This window comes from Hemiscyllium ocellatum, chromosome 29 (assembly GCF_020745735.1).
Source record: "Hemiscyllium ocellatum isolate sHemOce1 chromosome 29, sHemOce1.pat.X.cur, whole genome shotgun sequence".
Classification (NCBI taxonomy): domain Eukaryota; kingdom Metazoa; phylum Chordata; class Chondrichthyes; order Orectolobiformes; family Hemiscylliidae; genus Hemiscyllium; species Hemiscyllium ocellatum.
Genome location: NC_083429.1, coordinates 44,136,034 through 44,162,448, shown reverse-complemented (window position 1 = coordinate 44,162,448; position 26,415 = coordinate 44,136,034). Strand labels below are relative to the sequence as shown.

The 26,415-nt window shown below is 41.5% G+C and overlaps 1 protein-coding gene across 4 annotated transcripts in view; it reads right to left on the bottom strand.

Moving 5' to 3' along the window:
* The window catches only part of alg9 (ALG9 alpha-1,2-mannosyltransferase), a 283,962-nt gene that overhangs the window by 172,253 nt on the left and 85,294 nt on the right, over positions 1–26,415 (bottom strand). For all 4 annotated transcript variants that reach the window (XM_060846829.1, XM_060846830.1, XM_060846832.1 and 1 more), the window contains 4 exons: positions 24,223–24,377; positions 8,382–8,511; positions 6,588–6,735; positions 5,883–6,012 (listed from right to left, as the gene is read on the bottom strand). In XM_060846829.1, the coding sequence (XP_060702812.1) occupies positions 5,883–6,012; positions 6,588–6,735; positions 8,382–8,511; positions 24,223–24,377 (563 nt within the window). The remainder of the gene's footprint in view (positions 1–5,882; positions 6,013–6,587; positions 6,736–8,381; positions 8,512–24,222; positions 24,378–26,415) is intronic.

The window sequence follows — 26,415 nt, the reverse complement described above, 5'->3', positions numbered from 1 at the left end:
ATAGTACAGAATTTTTTTGAAATGCAATCAGTATTTAGAATGAATCTTCTTACCAAAGAGTTGTCATGGCAACGCTTTAGTGTCTGTCACAGAATAATGTGGCATCTGAGGTCGTGATGAGACTCCTGTAAATATGCATAACGCTTTCTGCTTCTGTACTTGGTGCCTCACACCATTACATCTTTAACAGTGAGAGAGACTCATTCAGGGAGTTGAAGCTTTTCAGAAGCTTTTCTGGCCTCAGCAGGATGTCAGTTGATTTTAACTGTCAGGACATTTAACATGAAGAAGAAACACTTGGTGAGACGGAGTCTGACTGACTCACTCCTGGATTTAGGATTGCAAAATAGTTGAAGCTTTTGGTGGCAGATCGAGAGCTAAAAATATGATTCTGTCTGAAAGCCATGAGCCAAATGACCAACCATTGCCTCAACTGCAGGAGTGGAGTAAATGTTATCGATTGTGGTCGAGCAAAATGAAGCTGAAAGGCTGTGGCTTGTTCATGTGCTTCGTAGAATATTCATAACCTGCATAATAGCTGACAATTATAATAAATCAAGCATATCTTTCTAATCTTGAAAATTGAGAGCTTTGCAAGACATTTTCGCATACTGTATACTTAAAGGGGTGAAATAGACAGGCTTGTGGAGATGACGGTAGCATCCCTGTCTCTGAGCCAGAAGGTTCAGGTTCACGGTGAGGTGAGAGTCACTGCCCTTGATAGCAAGGTAGCTTTGACTGAGTGTGGCATCAAGGGGCTGGGGCAAAATTGGAATCAATGGGAATCGGGGGAAAACTACTGTCAACATCCTGGGGTTACCACTGACCAGAAACGCAACTGGACTCACCACATAAACACTGGCTACAAGAGCAGATTAGAGACTAAGAACACTGCAGTGAGTAACTCACTTCCAAAGCTTGCCCACCATCTATAAGGCACATCATGTCAGGACTGTGAGGGAATATTCCCCACTTACTCCAACAACATTTAAGCAGCTTGACACCATCCAGGGCAAAGCAGCCCACTTGACTGGCATCACATCCACACCCTCCACCACTAGTGCTCAGTAGCAGCAGTGTGTACCATTTACAAGATGCACTGTAGGAATTCACCCAGCATCTTCAGAACCCACAACCCAGATAGGACAAGGGCAGCAGATAATGGGAACAGCATTACCTGCAAGTTCCCCTCCAAAACACTCACTGTCCTGACTTGGAAATATAATAGTCGTTCCTTCAATGTCATTGGGTCAAAATCCTGACATTCCCTCCCTAATGGGTCAATGCACAGCGGGTGGACCGCAGAGGTTCAAGAAGGCAGTTCACCACCAACTTCTCAAGGGCAACTGGGAACGGGCAATAAATGCTGGCCCAGCCAATGACACCCATGTTTCAACAGTGATTTTAAAAAATCTCATTGGAGGACCTGATGGCTACAGATGATACATTTACATCACCATGAAACAGGTCAAGCACCAACTTGCAAACCTGCCCAATATGTCTCCTGGTCAGCCATGCCTGTTATCCTTCAAGTTACAGCTTTGGTCTTCAAGCTGAGAACCTGGTGTGGGAAAATCTACGCGTAAAAAGAGACAGAAATATATACTTTGTCTGTCTCTTTGCCAACAAGACACAGGAAAGCTCCTAAAAGGAAGACAAAAGTTTAAACCAGAAATAGACTTTGGTTAAAGTGCTTCTGATTTAGAAAGTATGCTTGGAAAGCACCCAAATATAATGGCCAAGCAGCTATGTGGGCAGCACAGTGGCACAGTGGTTAGCACTGCTGCCTCACAGCGCCTGAGACCCAGGTTCAATTCCCGACTCAGGCAACTGACTGTGTGGAGTTTGCACGTTCTCCCCGTGTCTGCGTGGGTTTCCTCCGGGTGCTCTGGTTTCCTCCCACAGTCCAAAGATGTGCGGGTCAGGTGAATTGGCCATGTTAAATTGCCTGTAGTATTAGGTAAGGGGTAAATGTAGGGGTATGGGTGGGTTGCGCTTCGGCGGGTCGGTGTGGACTTGTTGGGCTGAAGGGCCTGTTTCCACACTGTAAGTAATCTAATCTAATCTCACACATGGCTGGCTCAGGGGGGTTAATCAACAACAGGTGGCCATTTGAATGCCAGCTACAGTAATTCATCCCATTCAGCACAAGATATTCACTGTATAAATTAAGTGTTTAGGTGTAGTCAAGTGGTGGACTGGAACAGACTTTTGTTCTTTTATTTAGGAGCAGACTTGGGCAATGTTGACATTTAGAGGTACATCTTGAAATGAAAGCTTACAAGTGTGTTAGGTCCTATCCATCACTGGTGAAAAGTGTGGCACTGGAAAAGCACAGTAGGTCAGTTAGCATTCAAACAGCAGGTGAGTGGACATTTCGGGCATATGCTCAAAGCATCGACTCTCCTGCTCCTCGGATGCTGCCTGACCTGCTGTGCTTTTCCAGTGCCACACTTTTTGACTCCGGCACTTCAGCATCCACAGTCCTCACTTTCTCCTATCCATCACTGCCTTGGGAATAGAACAACAGAGGGGAGAAATCAAAATTTAAAAAAAGACAATTTTCACCAGGATCATTAAAGTAAAGGACTCTCAGAACAAAATCTGCTACAGAACAAAAAAAAAGCTTTAATTTTGCCCAGTAGCCATTCTCTTAGGAAGAGCAAACTCTTGAGATGTGTCTGAGCATATTTTCTGACAGATTAAAGTATAATTAAACTAGCATTTCCCATTTGTGAAAGGAAATCATGTTTGATAGCAGGAAATCATTTTATAAAATTTGTTTAACATATAAAATATTTTCTTTTTTGGTTAATGAGATGAAAAGGCTGTTAGTGGATGCATCATTGGTCAAAATATCATCTGCATGTTAATAAGGAACTCTCTTATCTGGTGACAGGAAGCCACTCAAACCTGGATATATTATTGATAAAGAGGGGTTGTGATGTGGCTGAAACTTTTAAAGGACATAGACCGGTTGGTGAATGGATTGCAAAGTGAGAGATTAAATTTAATGCAGGGAAGTATGAGGTGATTCCTTTTGATTTGAAGAAGGCAGAGAGATAATTGAAATTAAAGGCATAATTCTACAGGGGGCACAATGGGACAAGAAGATATAGTGAATAAATCACTGATGTTCTCAAGTCACATTGAGTAAGCAATCAATAAAGATCCTCCCTCTGTGATAAGGTCAGAGTGGGAATGTTCACTGATGCTTGAACCATTTTTAGCACCATTCGCCATTCCTCAAGACACTGAATCAATCCATGTCCAAATACAGTAAGACCTGGACAACACTTTGGATTGGGCTGACAAGTGGCAAGTACCATTCGTGCTTCACAAATGCTGGAAATAACCAGTTCTAGCAAGAGAGAATCCAATTAATGCCAAGAAGTTTTAATGACATTACCATCACTGAATCCTCCCCACTAATAACATCCTAAGGGTAATCATTAACCAGAAGTTGAATTGGACTCATTATATAGACACTCTGGCTACAATAGCAGGTCAGAAGCTAGGAATCCTGCATATAGTGACTCCCCTCCTGACCATCCACTATAAGGCACAAATCAAGAGTGCGATAGAATACTCCCCACTTGCCTGAATGAGTGCAGCACCAACAATACTGAAAGGAACCTAGACGCCATTCAAGATAAAGCAGCCCATTTGATTGGCACCACATCAATAAGCATCCACTCCTTCTACCACTCAGTAGCAGCAATGTGTACCAACTACAGGATGCACTGCAGATGTTCACCAGTGCTCCATAGACAACATCTCCAGACCTATGACCACTTCCATATAAAAGGACAAGGGAATCAGATACATGGAAACGCTACAGCTCCCCTCCAAGCCACTTACCATTCTGACTTGGAAATACGTAATTTCCACAAGAACAGCCTGAAGAAACGTCATGTTGGATTCAAAACACTAACTCTGTTTCTCTCCCAACAGGTGATATCAGACATGCGGAGATCCTCCACAGAATCCCTATTATGAGGAAGCAGACCATTCGGCCCATCAGGTCCTCACTGACCCTCTGAAAAGCACTCCTCTCTAAACCAAACCTTTCCCATCCTTGTAACTCTGTATATCCCACGGTTAATCCACCCTAGCCTGCACATCTCTGAACATCATGGGGAATGTAGCACAGCCAATCCACCTAACCTGCACAGCTTTAGATTGTGGGAGCACCCAGAGGAAACCCACAGAGACACAGGGAGAATGTGCAAACCCCACACAGACATCGTCAGGTCCCTGGTGTTGCGAGGCAGCGGTGCTAACCACTGAACCACCGCGTCTCCAGTGGTCCCAGTTTCTATTTCAGAACTCCAGCATTCACAATACTTGGCTTTCATTTTGCAGTTGTTCACAGATGCATTAAAAAAAATTATACAGTATGACAATACATATATTCGTACCAAGTGTGTACGGGGAAAGAAGAGGTTAGAAAAGATGTATAAAACAGTCATAGATTATCAACAACTTAATCCTATGGCAAAAGTGCTTTCTCATGGGTCTCCCCAAAGCACTTCACTCAATTTTAAACAGCTCTCCAGACCCAATTATGATCTCAATTCTTCTGTTGTACAGTCTGAGTTAATACTGTAGTTAGTTACTGCTTGTAAGATGGAAGGATGTACATTCATATAGAGGCTTCAACATCCTCAAGAAATTCCAAGGTATCTGACAGTACTGGCCTACTGCATCCAGTTCCTGGCACCATATCTTGGGAAGGATGTGAACAGTTTGGAGTGCAGAAACAGAGGGTAGAGGATGTCCAAAATTCTCTATCCCAAAGAGTTGTGGATACTGGATCACTGAAAATATTTCAAGAGAAGGCAGATAATTTTTGAAATAATCGGGCAGTTGAGGACTATACGGAGCTGACATGAAAGGAGAGTTGACATCTGGAGAAGATCAACATTATCTTATCGAATGGTGGGGCAGACTCGATCGGTCTTGCTTCTGATGTTCTTACGCTCAGCAGCAACAGGAGGAAGAACAGACAATGAGTGAGGAGGGAGTGATTAGGGTCAGTAACCAGAAACCAGTTCAAAAAGATAGTTGCTGAAAATGCTTATAAGAGGAGGAGAAAGGAGCTGAGGTTTATAGAGATAACTCCAGGTGAGACATGAGGGTCGGGAAAGGGGAGTGAGAATGGGATTTACACAGGAAGGTAAAGGTGAAGCTGGAGGGCGGTTGAACATAGCATGGGGAGATGTCAGTAAGCAACTTCAAAATCCTGGACTGCCTTATTAACACAACAGTCCATGACTGTAGTGGCTCAAAAAGAACGGCAGCTCACCACCACTTTCTCCAGGGCAAATAGAGACACCCAATAAATGCTGAACCAGCCAATGCATGAATTGGAGTTTAAAATTGAGGTTTTGCTACTCCCTCTGGGTTTCAAAATACATCAGTAGCTATTGGGGAATAAACTTTTACTGTCAAGCATTCATTGGAGACACAATGAATTACAACAATGAATTGTACTAATGGATAAAGTCTTCAATTTGTTGGCAATCTTGACGTAAAATGAAGGGTGCTGAGATCAATTTTGAGGAGCATCATTGCTGTAGAATACATAACTGTTTCTATCTATTCCTGCCGAGCAGCCTTTAGTGCTGATACTGGACATTTAAGATGGAAGCACTCCATCCATCATTGTTACTGTCAGAGTCATAAAGTGTGATGCTGGAAAAGCACAGCTGGTCAGGCAGCATCTGAGGAGCAGGAGAGTCGACGTTTTGAGCATAAGCTCTTCATCAGGAATCTGACCTCCAGCATCTGCGATCCTCGCTTTTACCCCATCTTTGCTACTATGTCTCAGCTGAATAAATATAAAATTCACAGTCACAGAAATAAAGTCCATCACTTACGTATCTGGAGGGTTCTTCGGCGTTTTGGTCATTCATGTCCATTGGGTGGATTTGAGTTGCCTTCGGTCCTTTCGCATAGGGCTTTGGGAGCTGGCCACGAAATTCAGAAGCAATGAACTGGAGCTGCCAGCTGAGAAACAAAAAGCAAGACTAGATCTTCAGGCAGATGTTGGACTAATTGACAAAGCTCTGAATCTTTCTTTGACAGTAAAGTGATTTCAGTTGCACAAGTTGCAATTCATTAGAAACAGTATGAGGTTCTGTGACTGGACAACACTGAATTCACCAGTTCAGAGGAAGAGTCACTCATCCCAAAATGTTAACTCTGATTTCTCTCCACAGATGCTGCCAGACCAGCTAAGCTTTTCCAGCAGTTTTGTTTTTTGTTTCTGATTTGTAGCATCTGCAGGTAGTTTGGTTTTTATTCATTGCCGGCTGGAGTTGCCTTCTAGAACTGCTGCAACCCACCACCTATGGGTTGACCCACGATGCCATTAAGGAAGGCCAATCAGCTGCCCCACATGACTTGCTCCAGCTGGGAAATGGAGTTAGAAACTTCTGCGACCTGACCTTGCCTGGGCCTTCAGAAAACCCACCCTATGCTTGGTTTCCTAACCTCACTGCAGCCCCTGTCTGTCTCTGATGTAAAGCCCAATTCTTCAAGTCTAATCACATAACTGATGGCCTCAGGGCCAAATTACTTACTTGTCGGGTAGGAGAAAGCTGCTGGGAAATCGATGCCATTCCTTTCCAACACAAACATTGACCAGTCTTCCCTCAGGCACTGTATGAATGCTTGGGTCTGTGGCAATCCTGTGAAATTCTGGATATAGGTCAAGTGGAGTATGGTAACCTGTGAATTAACAACAAGACAACATGATGGACATTCCTTCCATGACGTCAATTGATGTGAGTTCTGGGAGTTTTTTTTAAAAAAGAAATAAACAGATATAGTTGTTGTCTAGAAAGCAAAAAAAAAATTCCAAGCGCACAGTCAAACCAGGACAACATGGCATTTTCGCAAATACAAGGTTTCAAAACAGAGTCTCAGATTTATCTTTCCACATTTCCCAGAGCTGACTTTTCCTCTCTCCGTAATTTATGGAACTGCTTCATGTTTGCTATATGACTCCAGTTGCCCTCTGGTACAGGCCACCAGTAAACATTTCTTCATATAACCCCCAGTCAATGAGTGGCTGCTGGTTCTCTGAGGCCTGGTAGACCACAGTTAGGCCTCAGTCTGTCCTAATATGACATCCATAAATCCACAGCTTCTGTTACTGTTAGCCATTAGAATACTGAGCCCCAAGGTCGGTCTACCAACTGGAACCCAGCTAACTCAGCACAGAATCCAAACAGGCTGGCTTATGTGGGCTGCCAATTGTTATAGCGCATTAATTACCTACACAGCCAAGGATGTGATATATTAAAAATTATAGTTTCATCTTGGCCTTCTGTGAAATGATGCTGCAATAAATATTCTGGAAACAGAGCTGCATCTTGACCTCCATTGTGATTTTGGCACTTGTACTCTTCTGATATTGCACTTCAGGATAACCATGAACTTACAAAGCCTGCCCAAAGGGGATGCGAAAATTTACATTCACATATTATACATTATAACCAGTGAAGCTATGGCTTATATGTTAATGGTGACAAAGTCTATAGACAACCAATAATGGAACACCATAGACACGTTTAGCTAAATGGCAGGAAACAGATGTTTCTTGTTCCTATATTCACTTCAGGTTAAAAGCATTACAACTTACAAACTCGATGTTTTACTGTTTTAGAACATTTGGCATATTAGAATGCCCTTATGTTCCCTACAAGCCCAAAGCTGCACCAATGAATCATTAATGCTTAAACCAAACTGACACATTATAATGGAAACAAGACATACCTGGCTGCAATTCTTCTTTTTAAAGCCAGAAAGCCATTATGCATTTGCTCACATTGACACCAACCCCTGCCCCATCAATACTGACCTTTTAAAGAGTTTTCAGGGTCAGAGGGAAGAAACCTCATCTGTATGGAGCTGGAAGCTATCTGCATTATTACGAGCACATCCCCCTATCATAAACTCCAGTGCTCCCAAGGACAGGAGGGTATAATTACAAAATGGCAGATTTTCCGTGAAAGTTTGCATAGAAATGTTAAGATTTACATTAAAATTGTAAATATAAAAAACATGGACAGAATATAAGAGGTTAATGAAATCTAAATTCTGTCCACTTCCAAGGCCCCAATCCTTTACTCATGTTTTGATCACGACTTGAGATCATTTAGTTATTCGTTTTTCTTAAATCAGCATTTTCAAGCTTTTACACCTTTCAAATTAATTGCAATCACAAAATTGAAACTTTAAGAAAATAAATCACATTGAACCACTCATTGTACAAAATCTGGGTGGAATCTGTTTACCCATTTCGCCATTTGGTGAGTGGGGAAAGAAATTTTCTGTCGCACACAAACTCACAAATACTTCCAGCCACGAACCTCTGAATAAAGCCACTGAGCGAGAGAGAGAGAGAAATCCAAAGAGGACGACGGTGCCCAAAGCAAGCCAATTTGAGGAGACGGTGTAATGCTCGAGACGGTAACGTTGGAATAAGAAATGGTAGCACTTCTGTTTAAAAAAAAGGCAAGCACCACAATTAATCAATCATGTAGGCTAGAAGGTTGAGTATTATGGATCTGCTCAACAACAAACATGTCAGCTTATATTGATGTTATTATTTATCTCAAGTTACCTATGCCAACGCCTCTTAGGTCTTCTTGTTTAGGATCTATCCAAATGAGTGTGACAATGCCAAGCACTATTGATTCCAGAATCATTGTTTCACAAAACTTGAATGAGATAAACTATGAAACAAGAATAATGACAAACACAGGCAATGCAACTGGACTTCAGGAACAGATTTCAAAGGTTTGGGGGCCACATGTTGATTGTATTTCAGACATTCCTAAGGCAGACTGTGTTGATTAGCTCAGTTGGCTAGTTTTTGTGAGGCAGAACAAAGCCAATATATAGAACCCCTACAGTGTGGAAACAGGCTCTTCAGCCCAAAATGTCCACACTGACCCTCCGAAGAGTATCCCACCCAAACCCGATTTGCATTACTCTACCCTTACTCCTGACTAATGCACCTAACCTACTCATCCCTGAACATTATGGCCGATTCACCCAATCTGCAATAGTGCAGGTTCAATTCTCATACTGGCTGATGTCACCATTAGGGCCATACCTTTTCAACCTCAACTCTCACCGAGCCGAGAAAGGTCACCCATGTTCAGCTGTGACAGGATCTCTGAGAAACTGTCCTTCCAATCAGAGCTCCTGTCTCTCCCATGTAGATTGCTTGAGTTTATCCAATCACAGATTCCCTCTCTCCCAACCTTGCTGCTCAAAAGCCAGCATCTGTAATCGGCAAAGGAGCAGAGTTGGAGGGAGCAACACACTGACTGGTTGAGCTGAAGGAATGACCCTGGCTGGTCTTGGGCCCACCAAGCAGCAGAGATGATGAGGTGGGACTACTGAAGCAGATATTCCGAGAGTTAAGCACTGGGTACCCATTGGAGTTGGGCCTGATAGTCAGGCATGGGGGGTGCATAAGGCTGGAGAATAGAAATTCTCTGGTGAGCTAATCCACACCTCCTATTTAAAAACAGTGCTATCCTTACTTGATCCTTTAGGTCAGAGAAATCAGATCTGAGTGTCACAGTGAAATGTGTGCACGTCAAATAGGGTATCTTGTTCAGTTTTTAAACTTGAAAACAGTTAATAGGTGGTGAAAGTGCTTGTGTGGTGGTGATTGTGATGATGGATTAGTGGAAACAGGGCGTGTCTATCCACCAGATGGGGGGATGGGGGCTGATCATTGTTGCGTTTGGCAGTTTGAGTTAACTAACATTATGAGATAAGCTCCACCTATCAGGAAACAGGGGACAACTCTTGGGAGGCCCCAACCATTTGAAGACCAGTTCAGTCCTTGTTGCAGTTGTATGTTCTATGTAGCTTGTATTTTGTATTTCCTCATGAGTCTAGCCTGGGATCTCATAAGGACTCTATGTAGGTCAGGTATATTGTATCTATTAAGTACTATGTAATAAACCTGTCCCTCGAGTCCTGAACTAGACTAGGTTTAGAGTGAGAGGGGAAAGACATCAAAGCACCCAGCCCATATCCCTCCAAACCCCTCCTATTCATATACCCATCCAGATGCCTTTTAAATGTTGCATTTGTACCTGCCTCCACCACTTCCTCTGGTAGCTCATTTCATACATCTACCACTCTCTGCATGAAAAAGTTGCCCTTAAAGTCTCTGTTATATCTTTCCCCTCTCACCCTAAACCTATGCCCACTACTTCTGGACTCCCCCACCCCAGGGAAAAGACTTTGTCTATTTACCTTATCTATGCCCCTCATGATTTAATAAACTTGTTTTGAAAAGGATGTTGAACTCAAATTTAACTCAGATGACAAAAATTCAAATTCACTTAAGGGATGGATTTACAGCAACAAACAAGGCTATTCGTGGTTACAACACACTGCTACAGCAGAGGGACTGAGACTAAAAGTTGACCAAATGGTTCAAAAGCTCATTCATTTTTGAACGGTGAAGATCTCATGCTTAAAATATTGACTCTCTTGCTTTTTGGATGCTGCCTGACCTACTGTGCTTTTCTAGCACCACACTTTTTGACTCTGATCTCCAGCATCTGAAGTCCTCATTTCTGAAAGTTAAAAATCACACATTGTCAGATTATAGTCCAACAGGTTTATTTGGAAGTACTAGCTTTCAGAGCTACCTGATGAAGGAACAGTGCTCCAAAAGCTTAATACTTCCAAATAAACCTGTTGAACTATAACCTGGTGTTGTGCCAGTCCAATACCGGCACCTCCACATCATGGCTACCATCGACACCACTAACTGCCAGCTCAAAGTGGAGAGGATCTCCAAGGAGATCGTGCAAATCGACACAGACATCAAGTTTCTGCAGAAATGCAAGAAAGCAGGAAAGATCCCAAAAGGATTACGGATCACGAACCCACTCAGGTTGGCCTACAACACAGACTATGCTGAGAGACTCCTCAGTCATTTTGTCCACCAACTCTATAGTAGGCACCATAATCTTGAAATCGAGATGGAGTCCATATTCTCAGCTTCTAAAAGATAAAAGACTTAACAGCAATCAAGGTTTGTTCAATATATTGGATCAGTGTAAGACACATCGATCTTTACTATAAATTCTGTATTCTATCATCCTGCCCCACTAGCTACCTAACGAAGGAGCAGTGTTACAACCAGGCATGTGATTTTTAAATACGTAAAGTTGTTACTATTGCCCATCCCAGTTTTCTAGTTTAATAACAAGCTCTCTTTCTAACCCTTTTCACCCACACTGCCAACTCCTTAAAAGTAATGGTCTGCACCTGAATTGCTGTTTAGGTAGTCAAATGGCTGCTTCTTAAGCTACGCAGTTGCAACTGTTCCAGGGTAAGAAGTGGGTCCAAAACTACAGAACTCCAACCTGGCTAAAAATGACATCCAAAAATTAGGCAATCGCTCACCGAGAAGGAAATATTGCAATCCAGTGTAAATAAAGAGATAAATGAAGTAGTACTTTGGATGGTCTTACCTTTCCTATTCCTTTAAGGGCACTTGATCAAAACCAGTCCATTAGTATCTTTAGTCAAGCATTATAATAGGCACTTCACATTGTTTTCAACATCATTGAAGCACATCAAACAGGCAAATTAGTTTTGAGAGGGCAGATTATGCTTAAGGGTTTGGCATTACTAATGAGATTGTACTCCAGGAATGACTGTGGGACCAGCTGTATTGCATCCAATGCTTCAAAGAATGAGGCAAAGGTTATTGTCTTTTGGGGTACACAACTGACTTAGTTACCCTACCTTTCTCACTAAGTCCCTTTCTCTTACAAGCCCACTTCCCTTTCAGCTCTATGAGAGATTGCTGGAAATTGAAAGTCCAAAGGAGGGGACCAGAAGGGATGCAAAATTCCAGAACCAAATAAAAAAATGCTAACCGAAAAGAGGTGATATTTGCGAAACATGGCGCCGAGGTGGGGCACTGTAGGGCTCAGAAAACAATCATTTTCCTTCAATTGCTCAATGAGTTCCTGCACATTACCTGCAGATTTCCATTTTGTATTTTCTTCTATCCCCTATTCAATGTTACCTTTAATACCATCCCTTCTCTATCTGCTCAGATATCCCACCCCTGATATTCACTTATACAGTCTCGTGATGCAGTGGTCTAGGTCAGGGTCCCTCCTGCCCTCAGTCTGTCATAACATGCCTAAACAAGTTGCTTTATATCGGGTTATAACTGGAGCGTTGACTTCTCCACCTGCTGATGCTGCCTGGCTTGCTGTGCTCTTCCAGCCTCTTGTTTGTCTACTTTGGATTCCAACATCTGTCGTCTTTTTGACTTTGTTTTATACTCATGGCCAAAAGATTTGTTTGCAAAAGCATTATAAATATGCAATCTCCATTCTCCTTATATTCAACAGATTTATATCTCCACATATTCTTCAGCTGAAATATTTTTGATGCTCCAAGATGAAATGCAATCCCAAAAGACCACCTGAAGAGGAGGTATTCTGAACCACCTCAGTCTAAAACCAAAACAAAGTGGCCATCCTGAATTGACGATTTGAGCAGATCCAGCAGCCGGATTAGAGGTAGGTCATGAGAGGAACAGAATTCACATTTCAGGACAGTGGCCCCTTTTCAATTTAAAGGATGCTGTTTTGGATGCTTTGGCACTTGTTCTCAATCCACCTGCCCTGCAGAAGTACCTCACAATTCAACAGCATGTATTGTCAAGAATATTTTGCATCATTTTCTGTTAGACCAACAAATTTTGAAGGAGATGGCTGATTAAATTGCAAGTGCAGATGGCCAACGGTTTATGTATGATTAGAGAGAGGTCGCTTTTTCCCCTGGAGCAGAGTTTTTGGTTAAACAGAACTCCATCTGTCCAGTTCACCGAGCTAACCTTTCAATTCCATATTATGCCAATCCTAGCTTAAGGAACAACATTGCTGGAAAACATGTTAAATGAAGAACACACTGCTAGAGTATTCTAGATCACCCCCCTCAAACAAGAAGTTCCTTGCTTTTGCCTCCTTTTTCCTAGGATAATTCATGAATTAATTGACAACTTTTAAATATTTGCAATTGAAGTAGTGGTTCTCAGTTCTCCTTGTGTGTTCAGTTATATTTAAACTGAATATTTAGCTTTATCTGAAAGCTGCAGAAGGCTGGTAAACAATATTAAAAAGATACAGAAAATGCTGGAAACATTCCGGCAGCAACTACGGCAAGAGAAAACAAGTTAACAAATCTGATTAGACACCACTGTCCTGAAATGTGAATTCTGTTCCTCTCATGATCTACCTCTAATCCGGCTGCCGGATCTGCTCAAATCGTCAATTCAGGATGGCCACTTTGTTTTGGTTTTAGACTGAGGTGGTTCAGAATAGCCTACCCTTCAGGTGGCCTTTTGGGATTGAGAATGAATTGCTTTCAGTCCAATGGGTTCAGAAATGGCTGACAGAAAATTGTGCAATATGGAGGGACAGGCAGATAAAGAGAGGTTTACATGCTTTCTCTCTCACTCTCTCATTCTCCCTCAGCAACAGTACCATTCTAGTAGGAATGTGGGTTGCACATGAACAAGAGGATCTGTTTGGTGAGGCGGTGGGGAGGGACAAAAATGATTAACTCTTGAAGAGGGTGGATGTGGTGCCAATGAAGCAGTCTGCTTTGCTCAGGATAGTGTGAAGCTTCTTGAGTTTTGTTGGAGCTACACCCATCCAGGCAAGTGGGGAGAATTCCAACACAATCCTGACTTGTACCTTATAGATGGCTGAAAACATTTTGGGGAACCAGAGGCGAGCGTCTTGTGACAGAATTTTCAGTCTCTCACTTTTCCTCGTATTATTTGGGTAGCTCAGTTCAGTTCAATTTTTGGTGAATGGGCTCTCCCAAAATGTCAATAGTGTGAGTATTACTAAATCCCCTCACTATTAAATAGCAAGGAGAAATGATTAGATTCTCTCTTGTTGGAACAGGCCATTGCTTTGCAATTTTGTGTCATGAATGTTACTTGCCAATTATCAGCCCAAGTGCGGAAGCTGTCAAGACCTTGTTGCTTTTACACACACTCTTCTGTATCTGAAGAATCACAAATCGCACTGAACATTGTGCAATCATTTGCAAATATTCCACATCTAACCTTATAATGGTAGGAAAATCATTATTGTAACAACTGAAGATAGTTGGGCCTAGGACACACCACCTTATGGAACTAGGGACAGTGGTGACATACTGGTTAATTCACCGGGCTAGTCACCCAGAAGTAGAAGACTCCCAAGTCAATGAGCTGGATACATGGGTTCAAATCCATCATGAAGTTTAATTTGAATTAAATATAGGAGGAATCTGTGGAGCAGTGTTACTGTCCTTACTTCTGAGGCAAGAGACCCAGGTTCAAATACCACATGCTCCAGAAGTGTGTAATAGCATCTCCGAATAGGTTGATTAGAAATATCCTATCCTTAGGAACCATAACTGGCACAAAGGAAAATGGCTATGACTCCAACCATCGGTGAGTTTTACTCTGATTCCCACTGACTCCAGTTTTGTTAGAACCCCTTGACACCACGTTTGATCAAATGCTGCCTTGCTGTCAAGGACAGACACGCTCATCTCACCTCTGGAGTTCAGCTCGTTCACTCACTCAGCTCCTTACTTCATCACAGACTTGGACCTTGGCTATAATTAGGTTAGGAGTGGAGTGTCCCTAGTGGAACTCATGCTGAGCATCAAAGCCACAGTCAATACCTGAGAAAGTACCACTTCATAGAACGTCCGTGACCCTTTCCACCATTTTGTTGATCATTGAAATTAGACTGATGGCGCTGTAACTGCCCGGGCTGGATTTGGTTTGCTTTTAAGCATAGGCCACACCTGCCCAGTTTTCCACATTGCTCGGTGGATGCCAGTGTTGCAGATGCAGAGGAATAGCTTGGCTAGGCTACACTAACTCATAAACTTTCAGTAATATTGGTGAATCCGGTTGGGGCCCTTAACCCTTTGCAGAACCCAGTGCTGTCAGCTGTTTCCTGATATCACATTGAATGGATTGAATTTGTGGAAAAGTGGCACCTGTGATGCTGGGGCCCAGAAGAAGAGGCAATTCTGGCTGAAGATGTTTGCAAGTATTACAGGTTTGCACTGGTACACCGGGCTCCCTCATCAGCGAGAATGGGGACATTTGTAGAGCCTTCTTCTCTTGTTATTTATTTGTCCACCAGCTTTCATAGCTGGATGTGCCAAGAATACACTATTTCCTGCAGGCTGGAGTCTGTATTCTTTTTAAGCTGTCTGTAATTCATTTTCATCATTAATCATTTTGTACTTCTCTTGGGATGCAGTTAAAGTGTCATATTTGTGTAAAAGTGACAAATAACCCGCGACTGATAGATTTATATGGTACAGTGAATTTTACTGGTGCTTTTTGAACAGCACACATTAATCTTCTGCATCATTTATCAATATGATCCTGATGTTATTAGCCCCTCAGGGAGTGCCTCGGTGGGCACATGAACACAACTATAACTCCAGGGCAATATCTCTCATTCAGAGGAACTCTCTCATAGTTTTGGTCTCCAACTTTGCTGCTCAACATTTACGATGGAGGCTGAGAAGCTGCCTCATGACAGGTACAATCCTCCATGTGTAGTAAACATTAAAGCAGCCTCAAAAAAAGGTGGAAATATTTGGATCTATACATCGGTGCTCATGACCTCAAGACAATCCCAAAGTGCTTCGTAGCCAAATATTTTGCTGACATATTTTTGCAGGTGGATACTGTTGCAAAGTGGGAATCACAATCGGTAAAATGCACACAGCAAAGTCTGACAAACTACAACGTGGTTTTCTGTTTTACTGCTGTTGCTTAAACGTTCAGCCAGTGCACAAGTAGAATCTCTCCTGCTCTTCTCTGCACGGCGACCACAGGATTTTGTACATCCACCTAAGACAGCAGACCAAGTCTCAGATCAAATGACTTTAAAGATTGCATCTCCAACAGTTGGGCATTCCTCCAGTAGGACACCAGAGTGCCAGGCAAGATCTGGTGCTCAGGTCTCTGAAATGGGAACTGAATTTCTAACTCAAGCAAGTATGCAAAGCACAAAGCCACCTCAAACACTTCAAAAGTGAATTAAATTCTGCAGCTCCAACTTAGGAAGTGCGGCAGCAACTCCAGTTCCTGTTCCACTCCTGGATTCAGAGCTGGCAAGACCACTGCACAGTAATGTGATGTGTTTGACAGTTTATATTAATGATGATTGAAAAAGAGGTCATGCCATTTTGCATAGTGTTATCAAAGATTTTGCCTTAAATTAGATAACCTATCAACAGCTGCTCACAATACCTTTTTTCCTGAAATTTTATTCATTCCCAAGTTGAGAAAGAATGAAAATATTCTGAAATTCAAAAAGTGCAACATAAAATACTTGACACATCATTTTTAAAGCAGATAGCATAGGAAAAAACTGGGAGTCCAATTTAATAATTAAACTATGTGTTATTTTCTCGAGTAGGACACTATCACAGTTCATTTTAGTTGTCATTTGATTTAAATACATTTTTTGGGGAGCCTTCTCTTTAAACTCAAAAATTCCTGAAGTGGATCTAGTTGCAACCCTATTCAATCTTCTCAGCAACATAGCACCCAGTGTACATATCCAGCAGGGAAGTGCTTGCAGTTACAGCAAAGTCTGTCCTTACCAGAATTTGGAGACAAGTTACAAAATAATTATCGAGGTAGAAATGATGGCCGTGTTTGAACAATTCTGCTGCACCACACAGTTTTGCATCTTTGGTTCATAAATTTGTATTGGACAACAGATGAACTAATGGAATACATGCTTACGGTAGGGCTCATCTCCCCGCTCAGGCATATCACAAACAACTGAGTCCATATTACAAAAACTAAACTCAGGATTTTGGGTGTGATGGTGGCTCAGTGTTTAGCACTGCTGCTGCACAGCACCAGGGCCCCAGATTTAATTCCAGCCTTTGCGTGGCTGTGTGGAGTTTGCACATTCTTCCCATATCCATGTAAGCTTCCTCCGGGTGCTCCAGTTTCCTCCCACAGTCCAAATATGTGCAGGTTAGGTGGATTGGCCATGCTAATCTTTTTTATTCTTTCACGGATTGAGAGCGTGGCTGGTTAAGTCAGCATGTATTGTCTATCCTTAATTGCCCAGAGTGTGGTTTAAGAGTCAAAAATCACATTGGTTGTGGGTCTGGAGTCATGTTTAGGCCAGACTGGGTAAGGATGGCAATCTCCTTCCTTAAAGGACATAAGTAAGTCAAATGGGGTTTTCTGAGAATCGACAATGGATTCATGGTCATCATTAGATTCTTAATTCCAAATTGCCCCATAGTGTCCAGGGGTGCCAAACTAGGTGGGCTAACGCTCGTAAATGCAGGGTTGCAGGGATAGGGTGGGTGGCTGGATCTACTGCAGGTCAGTGCAAGCTTGATAGGCCAAAGGCCTCTATCTGCAGTATAGGGATTCTGTAAATTAATGCATTCACATTATACTAAATGGTGGGATTAAATCCCACTCCAGCCCTCACCATGCACTGGAATGGTACAATAGTACAATAGAGGGTCTTATACTGCAGTGGTAGTGATTTTACCTGTAGGTCAGGAGGCCCATGTTCAAGCTTCACTTGCCCCAGACATGTATCATAACACATCTGACAGGTTGATTAAAAAAATCTACTATAGTATATTGGTATATTGATTAGCAATTCAGAAGTCATGAGTTCAAATTTCATTCAGTGAAATTCAATAAACCTCGTAATTTGTAGAGATTGTACCAGGAGAATAACAAATGAAAGTTGAATTATTGTAAAAACCCAAACTGGTTCAGTAATCAGCTTCATGGGAATCTGTTATATATTCAAACTCATACAATCATTAATTCTTAGCTCTGTGCTTCCTGGCTTAAATTGGCCTGAGTTTTAAATTTGCATCCTGTTTTCAAAGTCCTGCTTGTTTTGGGGAGTAGGAACATGTAAAAATTAAGAATACCACTGAATTATGTATATTATGAGATATTTTCCCTTCTCCTCAAATATTTACATATTTTATGGATATGATATTTTGAAAAAAATCATAACTATTCTGTAACCATGGAAACCTGGAACAATTTCCAATTTATGTAGAACTTTTTTAAAAACTGAGATAAGAATGATTTCCCTCTGCTGCAGCTATGTTATAGAACAGTCAGTAAATTGCAGGTGAAGATGGCAATAAGACAGAGAAGTCAACATCAAATTTTGTATTCCACCAAAACTCATTAATTGTCATATCATCTGGTTGAGGCTCTCCCTAGAATGTACCATGGGGCAATGAGGAGATGGTCTGATGTTCCCTGCGCAAGAAATTCTCAATCTCAATCATTCTCGTGTCATTGTCAAACACTACAGTACGCCATAGAAGAGAAAGGGAAAAATAAATAATTAGAATAATATTATAAATAATAATAAACAACTGCAACTTAGTTTTATCAAGAACCTTTCATAGCTACCAGATATCAGGTGACCCTGCCTCCCAAAACCTCAATAGGTATATGCAGTTAAACCAGAATTAAGTCAGATCAATTTTGCAACTGGAAGCTTATAGGAACTGAAAAAACAAGTAATTTCCCCCAGCAGATTACTCAAATTTTTACAAATTCCTCTTTACTTTCTCCTCTACGATTTCTTTCTTGTTCTCTTGATGAGCAGTTAACAGCACCTGTTTAAAAGATCATGATATCATGGTGATAGACAATCACAGGGTTGGATAACAGCTGGAGAGACAGATTGCAGGAAGGAGACAGTCTGAGCTTGTGTAGATTCATACCTATGTAAATAAAAAATCATTATTGAATTACACTGCCTGCGGGCGAGTTGATGTCTAGCCACCTGACTTCTTGACTGAGTTCAGTTTCACTGACACTGGTCACTCAGTTCCCATGTGTGAGCCCAGAAAATATCTGCAGAGCAGCTACTTAAACATATGGGCTAACACAGCCTTGTTCTCACCCAAATTCTGCCAGGGATGTAGGCATCACTGGCTAGGCCTTCATTTACTGCCCATCTCTAATCACCCAGAGGCAATTAAGAGGCAAACACATCGTTATGAGTCTGGAGTTGCACGGCAGCCAGACCAGGTCTGTTTCCTCCTGGAAAGGACATTACTTAATCGGTTGAGCTTTTACCCAACAATTGGCAATTGTTCTAAATTTTTATTGAATTCAAATTCCATTATCTGCCAATGGTGGGATTTGAACCTGGGTGCCCAGAACATTACCACGGCCTCAGTATTAACAGTCTAGCTGTAATACCGCGACTCCATTGCCCTCCCCATCGGATAAGGTACAGGAATATGGAGTCTGATTGATCTGCCCTTTAGCTGGTACACACTGTTGAGAGTGTCGTGCTGGAAAAGCATAGAAGGTCAGGCAATATCCGAGGAGCAGGAGAATCGACGTTTCAGGCAAAAGCCCTTTCTCGAAAGGCCCTCATTCCTGATTCTCATCGGTTCTCCTGCTCCTCAGATGCTGACTGACCTGCTGTGCTTTTCCAGCACCACACTCTCGACTCTAATCTCCAGCATTTGCAGTCCTCTCTTTCGCCTGGTATAAACTGTTGCCAATCTCGGTCATCAGAAACTGGTTGGTTCATGTGGCTTGGGTGTTTGTAATTGCCTTTGACGGGACCCCAAGATTTCAATCTTAATTTGGCTCAGAAGAGAAACAACTCCCAATACAAGCAGCTTTGAATTGCTGCAATGCTCCTGCGAACCACAGCGCAACCAGGAGGAGCAACATCTCATCTTCAAACTAAGCAGTTTACAACCTTCATGGTTCAATATGGAGTTCAACACTTTCAAATTGTGAACCCATTCCTTTCCTCTCTTTTAGCTGTGCTTGTCACATCCTCTGTCACCATGTGCTGTCTCCCCTTCCACCAGCCGAGTGGGCCTGCCTGTTCTTTCCAGTCTGGCAGTCAGGCAGAAAAATTGTGTGTCTTTCTTACATTCCAATCATACAATGTAAACCATCAACATCCTTTTTTTTCTCCATCACAGCAAAACATTCACCACTCCTCCCACTAAAACATAAATGCTGCCCCCTCCACACTTCACTTCAGCTGTGAAGAGTCGTCTAGACTTATAGGTTAGCTTGCTCTCTTTCCATGGATGCTGCCTGAACTGCTGTGATGTCTAGCACTTTTTGTTTTCAGATCAGATTTCAGCATCTGCAGTAATTTGCCCCAAGCTTTGAGTTGCTGGGTTTCACTATAAAATGTAACCCTTAAATAAAAGCTAAAGCTACTGTAGTCCTACTGGTCCACAGGACTACTCTTTCTTGGCTATTGAGGGAGTGCAGCGTAGGTTCACGAGGTCAATTCCTGGAATGGAGGGATTACCTTACACTGAAAGACTGAAGCGACTGGGCTTGTATACCCTTGAGTTTAGAAGACTGAGAGGGGATATGATTGAGACATATAAGATTATGAAAGGATTGGACACTCTGGCAGCAGGAAATATGTTTCCGCTGAACCAGAGGACACAGCTTAAAAATACAGGGTAGACCATTTAGGACAGAGATGAGGAGAAACTTCTTCACCCAGAGAGTGGTGGCTGTGTGGAATGTGGCAGTGGAGGCCCAGTCTCTGGATTCATTTAAGAAAGAGTTGGATAGAGCTCTCAAAGATAGTGGAATCAAGGGTTATGGAGATAAGGCAGGAAGCGGATACAGATTAGGAATGATCGGCCATGATCATATTGAATGGTGGTGCAGGCTTGAAGGGCTGAATGGCCTACTCCTGCACTTATTGTATATTAGAGAGAGAGAGAGAGAGAGAGAGAGAGACAGACAATAGGTGCCAGTTTACCCTGAAGGTGACTACACCTCAGGCAAGGGAAGACGTTGAAAAGGAGAGTGCTTCCTGGTCACTTCAGAGGGTGTGGGAATTGAACCCTTATTTTGGCCTCAGTTTACACTGCAGACCAGCTAGTTAGCCAACTGAGCTAGCCAATCCCCCCACCCCTTAAACAGAGTGGTGTCAGCACCAATGCCTGGAATTAAACAACAGTAAGCTGGTGGTGATTAGTGTACTGGGATAAGCTTGTTTTTTCCCTTTGGGAAGAGAAGTGCAGAAAGTGCAGTCTGAAGTGAGAAATGTATTTCTGTAACAACCATTTTGCTGAAACAGTATAATCTAGCATGTAATCTGATAGGAATTTATCTTATACTTTAGTTGGAATTCTTTTTAAAATGATATCCTGCAACCATATAGATCACAAATGTCATTTTTCTATTTTTTAAAAAATGCAACAAAGATTATTAATATTTTGTGTGGAAACTGCATGTACAATCCCTGGTTTAATGCATCTCAGTTCAGTTACTCAAACATCGTGTACTATATTGTGCCACCGTCCCCTTGGACCAGGCTGTGATCTAGCTGCCAATTGATAGCTGCAAAGATGGTATTAGCACCATTCTGATACCGACAATTCCACAATCAAGTGAAATAGTATCTCAAAAATACTATTTTGTTTTCATGTTGCTTGTCCAATATTAATTTAATCATCGAGATCTTCCATGGCTATTACTAAATGACTCCACATGGGAATTTCATGTTATTGTGAAATGTAGAGTCGAAAAGTATGACGCTGGAAAAGCACAGCAGGTCAGGCAGCATCCGAGGAGCAGCAGACTTGAAATTTTAGGCAAAAGCCCTTCATCAGGAAGTGTAGCCAATTTTGGTGAAAAATTAGGCATGTTATTTTCTTTATTAATTTATTGTCACGTGTACCTACATAAGTGAAAAGCTTTGTTTATGAGCAGTACAGGCAGATTATAGTAAACAAGAACATACAGATCATAGGGTGAAAAAAAAATTTAGATAGAGACATACAGGTTACATTGCACAGGGCGTGCAAGATCAACATTAGCAAGCTAAGTAGATTTAAAAGAACACTATTAGTAATTTTTACAGATTTAGAATTTAAGTTTCAAAGTATAGAACAGTTATAAGAAATGCTGTAGGGAGCTCACAAGGAATTATACGGTGTCAGCGCCATTTTGAATTTTTGTTTATACAGAGATGCAGAATTTGTAATTTTTTTAAGAATCACTGATCTGTGTCTGCTGGATTTCATACAAACACATAGTTCATGAGGTATCTTCAGCCACTGTATTCCCAGCTGATGAACACTACGGTAAGAATATTGGTTAGACAGTGTCTAAGCTTTTCTTGTTAGAGCTTAATTCCAACTAGAATACTGTCTCCTCCTACCTAATAATTATGTTTGTAATATACTCAGTCAAATTCTCACCCAATTACCCTTACTCAACATCTACCCATCACCTGTCCTCTAGTGCCACTTGGGTTTAGGTATCAGAATCATATCCCACTGGCTAATCACATGAGTCACTCTTCATTCCTAAATAACACTTAATGTGGTCAGTCATCCAACTAAGATAAGTAGTTCATTTACCTGAGGACTTGCCTGTTTCAGAGTGATGCTAAAGCCAACACTGCAGCTATCAATTGGCAGCTGGATCACAGATGCAAAAGGGCAGACAGCAAAGCACTGTACTCATGCACATACACACAGACACGTTGATACATATATGTGCACACAGGACAATTTATTAACTTTCTCCACACTATTGGTGTGTGCTTTATGGATTAAGTGGAACTGACTATACAGGTTTCAATCCAAAGTTAGTGCATTTGGATAAGAAAATTATATTAATTAACTGTTACCACTCCAAAGACTGGCACTAATAATTCGGAGAGTGTAAATTTGAGACGCAACTTGCCATTCAGAATTTGAATTCAGCTCAAATCCAGAAATGAAAAGTTATTGTTAATAAAAATGACCATGAGGCTGTTAGACTGTCATAATAATTTGCATGCAATGAGTACTGATGATGGATTACCAAATTCATTCATGAAGAATCCTGGTTTGCAACTTTCATGGAAAAATAAATAAATGATGTTGCAGTAAAGAGAGACAGTTGTCCCAAGCTTTTCATCTGGCATCTATTAGCACAAACGTAAGAATGCCAAACATCGCATGATCACAACAATTTATATGGCAGAAGAAAAGGATGGCAATTGTTTGGCAAGTCAACTTTGATTGGCCGAGGCATGTCTCAGAGAAGCCTGTGGGGAAGTATGAGTTCCCTGAGTTCCTGGCTAATTCAGAGAAGTCACAACATATTTAGGTGATAAATTTAATAAATAGTCAAGTAATAAATAAATGTAATAGATAGATTTATAGACTGACATTGGGTTATGAACTGGTTCCGTTCCTGAGTATATTCATACACAAGTAAGTTGGTTCATACACAAGTCAGAACACTGTATAGCACAATATAAAATTGCCATTCGTAAGTATGAGTAAATATTCATATGTCAGATTCTTAAAATTAATATTAAGTTGGGATCTTGCTCATAAGTCCAAGCATTTGTAAGTCACTGTTCATAAATCTAGGATAACCTGTATATAATAAATAGAATATTGTAATAAATAGATTTATGTAATAAATAGCACAATAAATTTATAATGCATAATAGGTAAATGACAGAACCCCAAATAAAAAAAGAGACATCCAATGTACTCAATTGCCATGATTCGGAATCATTATCATTTCAGTGTGTGTAGAACATTAAATCAGAGCTATTAGGTGAAACTATTGTCCAGTCCTGCTTCACCCCATTTCTGGAGTGATAACATGAGAAAATACTTGCTATCCAGGGCAGGAATGAAGATGCCAGCATCCACAGCACCCACGGTAGGCCACAGCACCCAATGTAGGCAACAGCACCCACTGAAGGCAGAAGTGGCAAAAGACTCAGGATCCTTGCTTCCAAATGCTACCCAGTGACCCCTCTTGTCACTCCATGGAAGCTTGGACGCTAGTTTAAAACAGGTTTGACCTCAGCCATGACTTAACCTCCTGCTCCACAGTAAACTACCTGTATTATGCAGGATCACACATGGATTACACAACCTTAGATGTTGGAGAATCACTTTCTTAGCATTAATTTTGTAACATGATTTATCACAGTCAGGCAACTAAAGGGGTTGCCATAAAGTAAACAGGAAGGTAAACTTCTGTTATATAAACATCAAATGTTCTCATGGAAAAATCCCTTCTTGTAGATCCTTTCAAGGACAGAGGGAGACTAGACCCACATCAAACCAAGCACTCACCTGCAAAGCAGAGAGAGCCACTGCCCCACAGAGGCAGAAGAGAGGGTAGATTGGAAATAAGAAACGTTCTTCTTTGTGAGGTCGAGTGAAGAATATCAGAATCCAGATGTACATGGGTGAGAGGGTCAGCCAATAGGGACGGCCAAGATTGTGCACTGTAACAAGGAGAAGAAGCAACGTTACATGAAGAACAAACTGGCACAAAGTCAGACACAGCAACGTGCAGGAAATGGTTGACAGATGAAAATGGTTTTCCTGCCATGAAGCTTTATCATGCAACAAACTTTCAGTTTTAGACGAAGTTGCAGTCCTACCTGATTGTAAGATATAAGGCATATTACCCCTAGTGCAACATTTTACCTAACTAGTTTTTTATAATAATTTGGTAGAAAGTAACTGAAAAATACATTTCACCTCTGACATGCACAAATGCCAATCAATGTTTACATAGAATCAGAGAATCCCCAACACTGTGGAAACAGGCCATTTTGGCCTAACAAGTCTACACCGGCCATCCGAAGACTATCCCAACCAGACCCATTCCCCTACCCTATTACTCTACATTTCCCCTAACTAATGCATCCAACCTACACATCCCTGAACACTATGAGCAATTTAGCATGGCCAATTCACCTAATCTGCACATCTTTGGACTGTGGAAAGAAACCAGAGCATCCAGAGGAAACCCACGCAGACACGGGGAGAATGCGTAAACTCCACACAGACAGTGGCCCGAGGCTGGAATCGGTCCCTAGTGCTGTGAGGCAGCAGTGCTAACCACTGAGCCACTGTGCCACCCAATGATCAATCTTTGCAAGGTGTTGCATTGATTTATTAAGTCACAGAATTTGTGGTCAAGGATTATATTGTACGTTGATAATACTTAACTTTAAATTCTTTTCTAATTGGAATTTCTCTCAATTAACATATATTTACATATTTGGCTGAACTGTTACTATAGCAAGCAAGTGATCAGACAATGGGCCAGACTCCATATGGTACCGATGGAAGCAGTTTCCACTGATTCATCTATCAGTTTGATAGACTTCGTTTTAAAAAAATTCACACTTTATAATACAATATCTGAGTAACTTCAGACATCAAATGTGGCAATTGTAAAATATCTGGGAGGACAATGTCAGCTGAGACTTGCTCAATAGCACTCTGGCCTTTGCACTGCAAGATGCCAGGTTCAAGTCCCACTCCAGGACTTCTGCAGAAAAATTAATGCTGACACTCTGTTGCAATACTGAGGCAATGCTGTATTGTCAGAGGCGTCGTCTTTATGATGAGACATTAAACCATGACCTGTCTGCCCTCACAAGTGGACATTAAAGATCTCATCATCGATATCAATCCTATTTCTCAATCTCCTTTATGCCCATTTTGGCATGGGGAATATGGAGGGCATGGAGTTGAATGGACAAGCGCTTGAGGGCCTAACAGCCTTTAATACAGCTCAGAAAAATCCCCAGAGGACCAAGATGAGTTGTCTGTCCAGCTTGCCTTTGCACTCACACACCTCCAAGGTGCATTTGAACTGCTTCTAAATCAGTGGGACTCTCCCTTCCCCTCTCCCATGGACAAAAATAAAGAAACTTCCTGACTCAAACTTTTTATCTTGCTAACAAAAATCTGGCTCATTGTTTGTTGAATAAAAGCATAAGAAATGTGCACAAAGTGTCTTGTTAAAATTGGCTGGACCGTAGGATGGCTCATTTCCATTGCCTTTTTAAGAACTTCTTAAAAAATTTGTTCATGAAATGTGAGTGTCGCTGGCATTTATTGTCCATCTCGGGTAAGGATGGCAGATTTCCTTGCCTAAAAGACATTAGTGAGCCAGATCACTTTTTATGACAATCAACAATGGTTTCATTGTTATCATTAAGTCAGCTTTTCCATTCCAGATTTGTATTGAATTCAAAGTTTACCATCTGTTATAGTGGGATTTGAACCCATGTCCCAGAACATCAGCCTACGCCTCTGGTTTCTCAGTCCAGTGACATTATAACTCTGTCACTGTCTCCCTCTTTCCTTATCAAGACAAGTTTTATGAATCAGAAAGATAATATGGCTGGAGAATCTACAAAGTAAATCTAAGGAATAAACAGAGTATGCAAGTTTTGGAACTTAGTGCAATGTAGTTAATTTCAAGCTGATATTAAAAAGAAGTGAAATTAATTAAGAAAAGAT